The sequence below is a fragment of the Narcine bancroftii genome, chromosome 12 (genome assembly GCF_036971445.1).
Source record: "Narcine bancroftii isolate sNarBan1 chromosome 12, sNarBan1.hap1, whole genome shotgun sequence".
Classification (NCBI taxonomy): domain Eukaryota; kingdom Metazoa; phylum Chordata; class Chondrichthyes; order Torpediniformes; family Narcinidae; genus Narcine; species Narcine bancroftii.
In genome coordinates this window covers 17,174,441-17,188,752 of record NC_091480.1, presented here as the reverse complement: position 1 = coordinate 17,188,752, position 14,312 = coordinate 17,174,441, and the positions used below count along the sequence as shown (strand labels likewise).

Sequence of the window (14,312 nt, the reverse complement as noted above, 5' to 3'; positions counted from 1 at the left end):
GCCTCATCGCCGCTTTGGCGGGGCTTGATTTAACTCACGAAAGGTTCATCAAGCGATGCTGCCTGGATTCCACCCGGTTGTTGTGCACCACTGCGTTCCTGTTGCTAGGCTCCCTGGATCCTGGAAACCCATGGGAGGGGGATGCTGCAGTGGCTCAGTGAGGGGGGGGGGGGGGGGGGGGTGCATGTCCCAGACACATCGCTGAGCACGGACTCAGTCAACGACCTGAATGGACATTGCAGTTGGCAAATATTAATCAGAATAAACCTTTTATTACACTAGGCATAAAAATTGAATCGGAATTGGTCACGACATTGGTTATTTTGTGGCAGCGTCGCCACGCAAACATTGATACAGACTATACATTTAAATAGGGCAAGTAAGGAGAAAGGGTCATTCGGTACCTGGTGACACTGCCCCCCCCCTTGCAAAAACCACTGAATTAAAACTTCAGACACATTCCCTCGTTCAACAGGAAACTTGAAATGAAACCAGAGCCTATTAAAAGCAGCACCCATCACCATGCCCTCAGTCCCCACCCAAGTCATGTGACTCAGAAGGGAGGCAGCGAAGAGACTCCGGATCAACGCGCACCGCTTCCGGAGCTGCCGACGTCCCGCCGTTTCGGAGGCCAAACCGTGTCGATGGGCGCCAGTTGTTGGCCCTCTCCCCAGAGTGGAAGGAAGAGGAGTGAGAGCGAGCGCAGGAGGCTCACCGTGGCCGGGAGGAGGAGGAGGGCGGCGGCGGCGGGGGCCCGGAGGGAGCAGCATCTCATCGGCAGGTGGGTGCCAGCACCGGCTCCGCCCGCCCCGTTGCAGACAGGACCCCCGCTGCACACGGAGGCGGCGCCGATCGATGTAGGCCCACTGTGGAGGGTCGTCTGTCTGCGTTGCTAGGCTGTGTCCGGCGTTGGGGCTCCGCATCCCCCCCCCCAGTGGCTGGGCTGGGCCCGGCGTTGGGGCTCCGCATCCCCCCCCCCCAGTGGCTGGGCTGGGCCCGGCGTTGGGGCTCCGCATCCCCCCCCAGTGGCTGGGCTGGGCCCGGCGTTGGGGCTCCGCATCCCCCCCCCCCCAGTGGCTGGGCTGGGCCCGGCGTTGGGGCTCCGCATCCCCCCCCCCCAGTGGCTGGGCTGGGCCCGGCGTTGGGGCTCCGCATCCCCCCCCCCAGTGGCTGGGCTGGGCCCGGCGTTGGGGCTCCGCATCCCCCCCCCCAGTGGCTGGGCTGGGCCCGGCGTTGGGGCTCCGCATCCCCCCCAGTGGCTGGGCTGGGCCCGGCGTTGGGGCTCCGCATCCCCCCCAGTGGCTGGGCTGGGCCCGGCGTTGGGGCTCCGCATCCCCCCCCCCAGTGGCTGGGCTGGGCCCGGCGTTGGGGCTCCGCATCCCCCCCCCCCAGTGGCTGGGCTGGGCCCGGCGTTGGGGCTCCGCATCCCCCCCCCCCCAGTGGCTGGGCTGGGCCCGGCGTTGGGGCTCCGCATCCCCCCCAGTGGCTGGGCTGGGCCCGGCGTTGGGGCTCCGCATCCCCCCCAGTGGCTGGGCTGGGCCCGGCGTTGGGGCTCCGCATCCCCCCCCCCCCCCAGTGGCTGGGCTGGGCCCGGCGTTGGGGCTCCGCATCCCCCCCCCCAGTGGCTGGGCTGGGCCCGGCGTTGGGGCTCCGCATCCCCCCCCCCAGTGGCTGGGCTGGGCCCGGCGTTGGGGCTCCGCATCCCCCCCAGTGGCTGGGCTGGGCCCGGCGTTGGGGCTCCGCATCCCCCCCGTGGCTGGGCTGGGCCCGGCGTTGGGGCTCCGCATCCCCCCCAGTGGCTGGGCTGGGCCCGGCGTTGGGGCTCCGCATCCCCCCCCCAGTGGCTGGGCTGGGCCCGGCGTTGGGGCTCCGCATCCCCCCCAGTGGCTGGGCTGGGCCCGGCGTTGGGGCTCCGCATCCCCCCCAGTGGCTGGGCTGGGCCCGGCGTTGGGGCTCCGCATCCCCCCCAGTGGCTGGGCTGGGCCCGGCGTTGGGGCTCCGCATCCCCCCCAGTGGCTGGGCTGGGCCCGGCGTTGGGGCTCCGCATCCCCCCCCCCCAGTGGCTGGGCTGGGCCCGGCGTTGGGGCTCCGCATCCCCCCCCCCCAGTGGCTGGGCTGGGCCCGGCGTTGGGGCTCCGCATCCCCCCCCCCCAGTGGCTGGGCTGGGCCCGGCGTTGGGGCTCCGCATCCCCCCCCCCCAGTGGCTGGGCTGGGCCCGGCGTTGGGGCTCCGCATCCCCCCCCAGTGGCTGGGCTGGGCCCGGCGTTGGGGCTCCGCATCCCCCCCCCCCAGTGGCTGGGCTGGGCCCGGCGTTGGGGCTCCGCATCCCCCCCCCCAGTGGCTGGGCTGGGCCCGGCGTTGGGGCTCCGCATCCCCCCCAGTGGCTGGGCTGGGCCCGGCGTTGGGGCTCCGCATCCCCCCCCCCAGTGGCTGGGCTGGGCCCGGCGTTGGGGCTCCGCATCCCCCCCCCCCCCCCTAGTGGCTGGGCTGGGCCCGGCGTTGGGGCTCCGCATCCCCCCCAGTGGCTGGGCTGGGCCCGGCGTTGGGGCTCCGCATCCCCCCCCCCCAGTGGCTGGGCTGGGCCCGGCGTTGGGGCTCCGCATCCCCCCCCCCCCTAGTGGCTGGGCTGGGCCCGGCGTTGGGGCTCCGCATCCCCCCCAGCATGAATGTTATACTGCTTTATTACAAGGAAAACATTTCTTGATGATAATTATGCTGTTGCCATGAATTTCAGATGAAGCTTACACATTATCCATGTTCCACAGCAGCTGCAATATCAAATCCAAGGATTGCACAGTCAAATAGTTTCCTGACAGGTTGTACATTAAAATAGCAAGTTTGGGGTGTGTATTTAGCACATAATTACTCCTCTGCAAAGATTCTAACTAAATAGCAAATTATTTTGCTTATTGTAAAGTAATATGAACTGACCGATTGTATTACAGTTTTTCATCTCTAAGCAATTACTGCCTTTCAGATGCACAAGGCAAAATATCACATGATTTGTGGTTTAAATTGAAACCATGATTCGACCCTACCCTAAACTACACAGGTAATAAATCACTATATTGATCCAGGTGGCTGGTAACAAATGATAAAATTTGAAATAGATTAGTGTGATTGAACTGAATACATTATCTTGGAAACATCTGTTGTCATGAATTGAGATGTGTGGATAGTCCAAAGATTGCTTCAGTGTCATTTGTTTTTTAAAATAAATATTAAAATTAAATAGTTTTTAAAAGTTGAACCAAATTCATATTTGAATACTTTGGATTTTTTTCGAATGAAAACACAGATTGGAGCAAAGGCAAATGGCTGTAATGGGAAATTTCAAATTTCACACAGACTGAGATAGAAAAAATATTAAGGTAGTTAATTTCCAAAATATATTGAGTGAAACAGTGGCCTGCTTATCAGCCTCAGAAATAGTCAATTGGCATCAGGTCAGAGGCTATTTGAACAGAATTAAGTTTGTTTGCTTCTGGTTTTGTGGAGTTGGTGCTGGAGATGGATAACCTTTCCACTCACAAGAAATTTTGGGGTGAGGCTGCAGTCTTGATATCAAAAGGCATTTTTACAGGTGACTGGGTCTTCTTGGCCTGAAGGAGACATTGAGGATGAAAGGATTTGAGAGGCCAGAATGCAAATTATTTTACAGCATTTACTTGCAGTGTAGGGGATGCAGATGTGTTGCCTCCATTTCTTAAAGTTCCCTGGTGTACACATCATTAATCACTAAATTCCTTTCGCTCCAGCATAAATTGAATTGTTATTCCAACGAGGCAATACATTCTTTCAAAGTTTAACATAACTAATTGGTGCATTTCCTCTCAACTTTGAGATGTGTGCACATTTTTTGAGTCTGTGAGTTTATGGGTTAAATTAAAGTTGAGCTTCGTTTACTGGTTATTTCTCAGCCCTTTGAAGCTTCGGATTTGTGAACATATAATCAAGTTCACCCAATTTATGTCACTATTTGCACGATGTTCTTTTACCTTCAGGTGATGTTGATTCGTATTTTGATGCATCTCCCTAATTCTAAAATCGCCTATTCCCTTATTGGTTCTGAATAATTATAATTTCACAAAACATTCCAGATATTTTATAGGAAATGGAGTCCACATGATGATCATAACCATCTATTATAGCTAGCAAGCAAAATGCAGAATGTATAAACAAGTAAAATTTGCAATGCTGGAAATAAGCAGTGGGTCAGGAAAACCTGAGAGAGAAAAACAGCTTTAATATTTCATCCAAAGAAGGAAAATATAGAAATAAAGCAATTTTTAAGTTGCACAGAACAAAAGGCAAGTTCTTTGATTGGATGGAGATCAGGGAAGATTGAATGACCCAAATGGAAGTGGTGCCAACTGAAATGAGGTGTTAAATGTAAAGTTGAAATGTTAAATGGAAGTTGAAGTAAAATCTAAAATTGTTGGAAGAAGGGGGGTGGGGGAGAAACAAAATTAATTAAAAATTCTCTTACAGCATGGTAACAGGCCATTTAGGCCCATGCTGCCCAATTACACCCAAATAACTAACAAACCCTGGTATATTTTGAATGGTGGGAGGAAACCTGAGTCCTCGGGGAAATCCATGCAGACATGGGGAGAACGTACAAACTCCGAATGCAAGATTCTGGTGCGGTAACAGCATTGTGCTAACCGCGACACCCACTGTGCCGGTGGAATGATGAAAATGTGAGATGTATGCTGAAATTTCAATTAAGTATTGTGCATAGTTTAAAAACTGATGAATAAAAGCATGTCAGCCATTTCAAATCATTATCTTTGAAATAAGTGCCACTTTCCTGTGTTAACCCCATATCCCTTGTATCTAAACATTGCATCTTTTTTTTTAAATTGTGATTGAGTCAGTCCACCCCTCTTTACCAGTTCTTCTGAATAAGGTGGAGATGCCTATGTCTGTAAATAATGGGGGGGGGGGGGAAATCTCCTGATTTTTATAGCTTCATAATTATAAAATTGAGCTCTAGGAAAAAATAAAATCCTTGAAAATTTCTGCAAGTCGCTGTGTTAAACTGTGATAACTGTTGTCTATGGTATAAACATTTCAGAAACCAAATTTGCAAATTGTGTCTTTTTATTTTTTTAAGCAATCGTGATCAATCAATTTAATCATTTGTTTTGAACCCTTCTCTACAGAGTATATTAGGGGTCATTAATGATCACCCAGCTGGAAATAAGTGAAACACAAGGTGAAATGGCAAACATTGATGGGTTACCGTTATCAAGGGAAATGCAGGTCCTCCAGAACCGATTTAATACTTTGATGCATACTATCAACAGTAACTCAAAGGTATGTTTTCACTCTGTACTGTTCACCATAACATGGAGCCTGAATAACCCTTTAAATATTAAGAACACATCTTCATGCCATAGAATGTGCCTAAGGCACATTTTATGGCATGAAGAAGACAAGTAATTAATAGCAAACCGTAGTTTAAATTCAGTGATTAATTTTGGATTTGATAGAAAATTTGCTGCAAGGCATTTCAATTTGAATTTTGTCATTTTAGAGATAGAGGTCTGTTGAATGTGAATAATACTCATGTCAAAGATATTTATTATTCTAGAATTTTAATCTGTTATCTGGAATTCAAGCAACTGGCAAAAAAAAACCCCAAAAAACATAGTAAACAAATTGATAAAGGATACAGAAGTTTTAAATAGGTGCAACTGGAAAGTTCACTCATCTGGCATCCACCAATCTCCATAGGTTCTGGATACCAGGGGTTTTACTGTACTTCATGTTTTAATAATAAACCACAATAGCATAATATTAGGGAGCATAGATCATATAAAGTAATCTCAGTTCTTTTAAGGTTGAATATCGATACAGTTTGGCTGAAATGTTTTAAACAAGCCATTTGGCCATTTCTCCTGTACTACTGTCGATGGGTGGCCATTGAGAGGGATTGAGCACAATAAAATATTAATCTTTGATTTAAAAAAAAAAAATCACCTTTTATATTCTTTTGCCTGATTTGTTTGTATATAAAGATAACATAAAATAGAATTCAGTTTGCTTTTGAGAATGAGTCAACTGTAGTGAAACTAGTTTGAAAGCATTTGCAATCCTGGTCCAGCTGAAACTAAACTGTCATAATTCAGTACGATGCAAATCTACTTGGACAGTTTTAACCAAACGAGTAAAAGGGTGGTTAAATCCATAGAACATTACAGTGCAGAAAACAGGCTCTTTGGCCCTTCTAGTCTGTGTAGAAGTTTTACTCTGCTGGTAATTGAATGTAATTGTCCACACTAACAATTACCGTGGTAGTTTCAGTGGAAGGTGAGCACTCAGTTGTAGTATATTTGAGGCAGCTTCAGTGATGCTTGGTCAGTGAAAATGGTGTAGATGCTAATCAGTAATTTCTGAACATGTGAATCTTCCCTTTTAAACATTGATGAGAAAATTTAATTATCACATTATGTCAAAATATTAAATCTAATTTCTATTGCACACACTAGTTCCTTCCCCCGCCCCAGCCTTGAACATTTTCCTTTCAGCTATTTGTCATATTCCCTTTGAAATGACCACAAATACCACTGTTTGGCTCAAGATAATAACCATGTGCAATATTTATGAAGAAAGAGGTGGTGAATTTTTGGGAATTACCTTTATTCCTGAAGGAAGGACATACTCTTAAGTTCTCGACTAGTGAGTTCTGCTTCTTGATGATACTTTTTGGGTAGTTAGTGATTAGAGGCCTGCATGCTTTTTAGCCTATTCAAAAACAGAAAGAGAAGTGTAATGTTAGTGTGTCCTTACTGCCACAGCAGATGATCGATGCAGAAATTGTACAAAAAAGGGTTAATGCATCCACTCAGCCACAGTTGGTGAGTGTTCAAGAAGAATATCAGCTGAAGAGGCATAATTCAAATTCATTTGGGAAAGGGTTTTTTTAAGCTCAGATGCCTGAAAGAAGTCAATGGAACAGATGTCTGTTTTTTTCCTTCATCTTGGTTATTCTGTTTTAATTTTACTGCAATTACATTTTAAGAAAATTAATTGTTCCTAATTTTTTCAGAACAGTCAAATAAAATTGGTATATATTCATATAATTTCTATCCTTTATCCTTCTGTGTTTGATTTGTAGGTTGCTGCCTTCATGAATTCTCCTTTGGGCCATTACCTGGATGACCACCCTTTCCTTGCCTTGTTATTGCTTGTTTTTGCCATAATGTCAGCTGTGCCAGTTGGCTTGTTCCTGACTTTTGCAGTGATTACATCCCTTCTGGGCTGCATTGGTTTCATTGTTATGGAAGGTACAGAGTATATTTTTTGAGTAACTTTTCTCTGCATAAACATTTTGTAATTACCTTAGATTTAGGCTTTGAATGTGATAGCCCTGGAACTTCTCCACTGCTGGATTCCTGACTTTGGTTCCTATCTGCCTGTACTTTTCTCCAGATATAGGGGAACTGAACAAGTTGGACCTCTGCCACCATTAGGTCTCTGATGGGATAGAGATACTCCAAGTGGCAAATATATCACGGGCATTGTATCCTGAGATTCCCTCCTGCAGCATATCTATTTGATAGGTTGTTGGTAGTCAGGTGCTTTTTATCTGTCTCAGTCAGGGACACTTAAAATTGTTAAAGTAATCTATATATTAATTAAGTACTGACATTAAAAATGCTAAAATAAAATAAGCACATTGCTTTTTCTCTCTGGGTCATCAGTGTCTGAATGGAATAGATTTTTCTGGTGTAAATTGAGGGACAAATGCAAAGTGCATCTGGACTCTCCTGTCATCGTGTTGGTATTTCAACGACAGGCGGAATGGTGAGTAGGTGCATTCAGGCATCGTGTCTCAAGTTCTTCATGGACTTTTCAAGACTTCCTGAGGTACTGATAGTCAACAAATGCCTTTTTTAAAACTATCAACTCAGAGCTGACATCAAAAATAGATGAACTTTCAGAACAATCTGATCTTTTAAGCCTTAAGAACTTGATTAAAACACCTTACAAAAATAAATTTTTAAAAAAATAGTGCACGAGAAGTCAAAGTAAGGCAGTGGCTAGCTCATTGATCATTCAGCAATCTGATGGCAGCAGGGAAGAAGTTGTCCTTGTGCCTCTGGGTGCTTGTCTGCTGGCTCCTGTACATTTTACCCGATGGCCTGGGTGGGGGTCCTTGAGGATAGAGGCTGCTTTCTTAAGACATCGCCTCTTGTAGATGTCCTTGATGAAGTGAAGTCCATTCGATTTTAGATTTAAAAAAAAGTTTAATTGAGATGGCATAAACCCCAAGAAAATACTTCAATATTCATTTGTTTTCAAAGCTTGTCCACAGCCATAAATTATAAAATGATCTATTTTGTTACACATTGTCTCTTAACAATCAAGGTATCATTTAGTGGCAGCATGGTGAATGTAGGAGCAAGGTTAGCATTTGAGGTTAGTACAATGCTGTTAAAGCACCAGCGACTACGGTTTGAATTCAGCACTGTATATGTTCTCCTCGTGTCTTTATAGTCTTCCTCCAGGTGCTCCAGTTTCCTTCCACCATTCAAAAAGATACCAGAAGTGTCGGTCAATTAGGTGTAATTGTGCAGCATGGGCTCATGGGCTGAAAGGGCCTGTCACTGTGTTCTCTGTTTAAATTTAGTACAGCACATTAATATTCTGTCCAGATGTGCATCAGAACAGCTTCCTGTAAATCTCATACAATTTCTATTTTGTTAATTCCTGAATTTGAAAATTCCATGATTTAAATAATCTAGTTTCAAATAAACATTTTTAATTACCTCATGATATTTTAGCAGAAATATCACATTGTGAATTAATATCTATTGTTTGTCTGTATGTGTTGTATCTGGTTGTGTGTCTGCGTGTTTTGCACCAAGAACCGGAAAATGCTGTTTCATCCGTTTGTACTTGTGCAATAAACTTGACTTGAAAAATACAAAATCTTAATATGGTCTTCAACATTACTACAACAATTTTTTTAAAACTTGCTTATCTACTAGGTCTGATGCTGTCAGTAGGTGGAGTAGTCCTCGTCTGTTTTCTCTGTGGGATTCTTCTCATTTCATTTGCCATCTCTTCTCTTCTGGCTATTTGCTACTTCATATTTTCCACAACAATGACTTATTATCACAGTTCAAGGTAAGATCAATGAACTGATATTTTAAATTTCTTGCATTTTCATCAAGAAAGTGAAAATATTTACCATTAAAATTTTGAACTAAATTCCAATGGGTACAATGGAATATATTAAATTATTTGAAGGTAATTATACAAATCATTGTTCTTGAGGTCTAAATTGTAAACACATAAAATTTTCTATTGTATTAATTAACATGGTTGTGAAAACATCTCTTTAGAGATGATATTTTGTTGCTATTTAAGGTCACATTGTACACAGGCAATGGAATTTCTCCCATCATTATTTTCTTACTATCAGTGTTAGAAATGTCCATATAGTTGGTGTGAAAATTATAAATAGAATCAAATTTTTTTTAAAATTTCCATTGTTTCCTTCAGTGGTTTTCAAACTACCCCTAAACTCACATTCCATCTTAAAGCAATCCCTGTGCCATAAGTGCTCTGTGATTGGTAAGGGATTGCTTAATTTTTTTGCAGTTATGAAACCATACACATAACGAGTCAGTTAGGTACGATTAAAACAATGATTTTCAAACTTTTTCTTTCCACCCACATACCACCTTAAGCAATCCATTACCAATCACAGAGCACTTATGGCATAGGGATTGCTTTAGATGGAATGTGTGTTGGTGGGGGGGTGGGGGGGTGCAGTTTGAAAACCACTTGTGTAGGTGATGGTAATTTGACTCAGAGTCCATACCAGTTTCCAGAGCAGTGCCAGGAATCCCATTTGTACCACTTACTTTCCTTTAGCCTATTCTCTTCCTCATGACCATCCACTCCTACCCATTCCCAATTCTCCTGCACCCTCTCCCAAGGCAATATATAGTGGCCAGTTAACTGACCAGCACTTGTGCTGCTTTTTTAGTCAATAGAAATGAAACACTACAACAGCTTGCAAGAAGAATGAAAAAGTAATAAGGCAGCTCGTAAATTAGACCAGAATCAGAATTTATTGTCATGAACATGTCTTGAAATTTGTTGTTTGCAACAGCATTACATATGCAAAATTGCTATAGATTATATTCAAAAAAAATTAGTGCAAAAGAACCGAAAGTGAAGTAGGGGTTGTGGTTCATTTGTCCATTCAGAAATTTGGCAGAGGGAAAGAAACTTTTTGAGTTGCTCGATTTTTCGTCTTCAGCCTCCTGATTGTAGCAGAGTGAAGAGCACATGGCCTGGGTGGTGGTGGTCCTTTCTTTAAGACACCAGTTCTTGTAGTTATCCTCAGTGGTGTGAAGACTATTGTCCATGATGGCATTGGCTGAGTTCACAACTCTCTCTAGTCTTTTCCTATCCTGTACTCCATACCAAACAGTGATGCATCCAGTCAGAATGTTCTCCACAATACACCTGTAGAAATTTACAAGTCTTTGGTGACATACCAAATCTTCTCAAATTCCTCATAAAGTATAGCCATCGATGAGCCGCCTTTGTGATTGCATTGACATGGAGGCCCCAGGACAGATCTTCAAAGATGTTGAAACCCAGCAATTTGAAGTTTTTAACTTTTTCTACACTGACCCCTCAATGATTTCTCCCTCCTGGAGTCCACAATCAGTTCCTTAGTTTTGCTAACATTGAGTTGTTGTGACACCACTCAACTAGCTGATCTATCTCACTCCTGTACACTTCCTCATTGCTGCCTGTGATTCTGCCGATGACCGTGGTGCCATTGCCAAATTTGTAGATGGCATTTGAATTGTGCATGGCCACACAGAGCGAGTAGAGCAGTGGGCTAAGCCTGCATGCTTGAAGTGTGCCTGCGTTGATTGTCAATGAGGAGACATTGTTTCCAATTCATACTGACTGTAATCTTCTGATCAGGAAGTCAAGGATCCAGTTGCAGAAGTCCAGGTGTAGGAGCTATTGACCAGCACTGAGAGTATGATGGTGTTGAAAGCTGAGCTATAGTTGATTGAAAAATAGCCTGAAGTATGGGTTGCTGTTGTCGACATCCAGAGCTGACTTTGTTTCACTATCATGTATTTTGTATTTTTATCAAAAGACCAATGTTATCTAGATTTAGATTTTAGAGAGACTAAGAACCTGATCCATTTTATAGAACTGTGAAAATGCATTTCATTACTGAACTCAAATGCTTGCAAATCACAAGACTTTGAAACATGTCTTTCCTATGTATAATTATGAAATAACTAATATTGTAAACTGCGCATTCACTACATTCTAAAATATAAACACCTTTTGTTGTTCATTTTTTGGGAGCCATCACTGGGAAACTTTCATTAATCACCTTTGTGAATATGGTGAAAGATCATGTTCTTGACCTGCTGCAATCTTTTCTGCTAAGGATGCTATTAGGTAGGGAGTTCTGGGATTTAATATCAATAAGTATGAAGGAATAGACAATGGTTGTAATTTAAAAAGGGGTCTACAAACGATATGCATTAATTTTGTTCTAAGTAGCAGAATTTAAGTGCTCTTGGATAATTAATTTTGGGTCACTTCGCAAACTGTACACTCCACACAAATAAACATGGAGGCAATAAATGGGGAAACAAATGGGATAAGTGGACTGCTTTCTTCTGGATGTTTTTGACCTACTTGAAAATTTTCAGTATTGCATTCATCCAGGCAAGCAGAAAACGTTCTGTCACATTCCTGACTTGAACCTCTCCGATTGTGGATCATCTTTGGTGTCGATAGAGGAAGTCCCAGGATATCCAGCCTCCAAACTATTCTTGTTACTACTTGTTTAGCTTTCAAAACGTACTGGGAGGTGTACGTTAATTGGGTAAATTGGGCCACAGGGACGAGTGAGCTGAAATGGCCTGTTACTGTACTGTATGTTTAAATTTAAATAAATGTAGATGCTCTTCACTGCTGATTGAGGGCATTGATGATGGAGAAACAAGTGGTGATAAAAGTCATTGAATATGATGCCTGGACTCTTGCTTATTGATGGTCATTATCCAGTACTTAGGTGGTACATGCATTATCTGCCTGATTTTAATCAAGGTCTTGTTGCTTGTATCTAAGAAGTATTTCAACTTGCAAATAGAATTAAAGTTATCAGTGAATATCCCTGTTTCTTATGATGGAAGGAAAATCACTGATGTTCGGGAACTGGCCTGAGGAACCTCTGTAGTGATGCCCATGAGATGGGATGTTTGACTTTGAACAACTGTAGTTTTTTTTTTGAGGGAGGTATAACTAATTTTCAGAGGTTTACCCTAAATAAAAGTTGACTTCAATTTTGCCAGGGCCTCTTGATGTCGTGTCTGGTCAAATTCCGCCTTGATGTCAAGGGCAGTAGGTTTCAACTTGTGTCACGTGAAACTCGAGTCATTCAGAATGGCTTTTGTGACTGCCCCAATTCTCAACATGGGCACTAAATTAAATTTAACCATTCTTTCAGTTCATTTGAAGAATCAATGAAAAATTTTGTGAAATATCCTATGTTTCTTGAATGCTGCAAAATATAATGCAGAATTAAACTTGTATTCAATTCATTCCAAACTTTGCACAAGTTCTATAATTTTAGAACTAATGTTAAGTGAGAAAATACTTAGCTAATAATCTGCAACAGTTGAGAGTAGATTGTTGGGTTAATTCTTCGGATAAGAAATGGTTATTTTAATTGAGATGCTTTCTGACTAATTAAGCAATTCTAGCAACCTTTTGTTTTATTTCAGATCTTTGGCATTTTCCTTTTAATTAAGTTGTGGAAAATAAGGATTTGATCTTTATTTCTTACTGAAAGTACTGGTTATCCGCTGTAGAATTGTCTTTAAATCATTTGGATTGGATAATGCAGACCACTTAACGTTATTCTCTCCATTTACCAAGCACAAGTAAGAAAGAAGAAACCTTCAGCTCCTCAGCAAAATTAGATCCAGACGATACTGATTCCAAATCCACCCTGAAGAAGGATTAAACACTCAAACACCAAAAATTTTTTGTACTAACCTCTATTGGTGGAAAAACTATTTTCTTTTTCTTTCTAAGGACTATTTGTAGCATGGAAAAACATTGCTTTTATGTTAACCGTGGATGTTACACTTTAAGCTATTAGGTTTGTTTCCTGTAAGAATGAGAATTTTTGTCCTGTTTGAACGTAAGATATTGGAGTTGGTTGTTATATGCTGAGATTTATCTGCATTAACTTATGGCTGTTTAGGTTTTATAATTACTGCTTGATAGTGATATTTTTGGTCTTTTGGTCTTCATATAGCAAAGAATTCTTAAACACAATACATTTTGAAATAGGGAATTAAAAGTTATGGAAGGAGGATGAGACAGTCGTAGCTTCTGTGTATTAAGTTTGAAGAGGCAACAAGCAAAGATAAATCGAATCTGGGGGAAGAATGAAATTCTATATTGGTGATCATTGCTTAAAACTTCATTTTGTGCTGGCCCCATTTTATGTAAAATATTGGACTTTAAGAGAAAGATGGTCAATTTTCTAGTGTAGCTTTGAATTGGCATTAATATTTCATTTAATAGCCAATCCTATTTTGTCCATCTTTTGATTGTTGAATTAAATTCGCTGAGTGACTAGTAATAATTTACATTTTAGTTATTTAAAACTATTATAGCTTTCATTATTTTAATGTTAAAGCACTTTTTGTATATGAAAAAAAATAAAGGTTTTATAAACAATTACTTGCATGATTTTTTTTTCCTTGCGGTTGTGGTAAAACTCCTAGGTAATAAGTCTCAGATTTTGACCATTGTTCAAAACAACATTTGTCTTGGAAAGTTTTATTTACATTTGGAGGATTACTGTTATGATATCAGTCTAGTCATTCCTACTGTTCTTACCTAGGTTTATGAGAAAGGAAATCAAAAGGGGTTGAATGCAGACCAGTGGAATAAAACACAGGAATGCTAGAGGGACTCTGCAGGTCTTGCAGCATGCATAGGAGGTAAAGGTATATTACTGATACTTCATGTCAGAGCCCTTCTTCAAGGTACAGTTATACCCTATTTTAAAAAAATTCACTTTTACAAAGAAACCTTTGTTCACTTTTCTGAAAGGATTTGAATGGGTTTTTGCTTTTACAAAAAATGCCCTTCAATAATAGTGAATGGGTCTTCACTTTATGCTATTTCAGCTTTCTGAAAGGTTTCATAGGAATGCTCTCATTTCATAAAGCTGGGTACACGTGTAAGCAAAAAGCAGGCAGATATGTGCATCAAGTATAAGG

The 14,312-nt window shown here is 42.7% G+C and overlaps 1 protein-coding gene across 2 annotated transcripts; it reads left to right on the top strand.

Moving 5' to 3' along the window:
* Positions 1–532: 532 nt before the first annotated feature.
* On the top strand, positions 533–13,764 carry LOC138747660 (lipid droplet assembly factor 1-A-like). Of its 2 annotated transcripts, none has more exons than XM_069907122.1 (5): positions 533–781; positions 5,169–5,322; positions 7,127–7,295; positions 9,003–9,141; positions 12,952–13,764. In XM_069907122.1, exons 2-5 carry the CDS (start codon positions 5,188–5,190, stop codon positions 13,037–13,039), a joined length of 531 nt encoding a protein of 176 aa, XP_069763223.1. In that variant the 5' UTR covers positions 533–781; positions 5,169–5,187; the 3' UTR covers positions 13,040–13,764. The 2 variants fall into 2 exon arrangements, with proteins under 2 accessions (XP_069763223.1, XP_069763224.1); XM_069907123.1 differs by lacking the exon at positions 533–781 and adding an exon at positions 2,966–3,052.
* The last annotated feature ends 548 nt before the right edge of the window (positions 13,765–14,312 follow it).

Coding starts and splice junctions, on each gene's coding strand:
- LOC138747660 (XM_069907122.1), top strand. CDS start 5,188: ATGATCACCCAGCTGGAAATAAGTGAAACACAAGGTGAAATGGCAAAC. Junction 7,296..9,002: donor TGGTTTCATTGTTATGGAAG/GTACAGAGTATA, acceptor CTTATCTACTAG/GTCTGATGCTGTCAGTAGGT. Junction 9,142..12,951: donor ACTTATTATCACAGTTCAAG/GTAAGATCAATG, acceptor CCATTTACCAAG/CACAAGTAAGAAAGAAGAAA.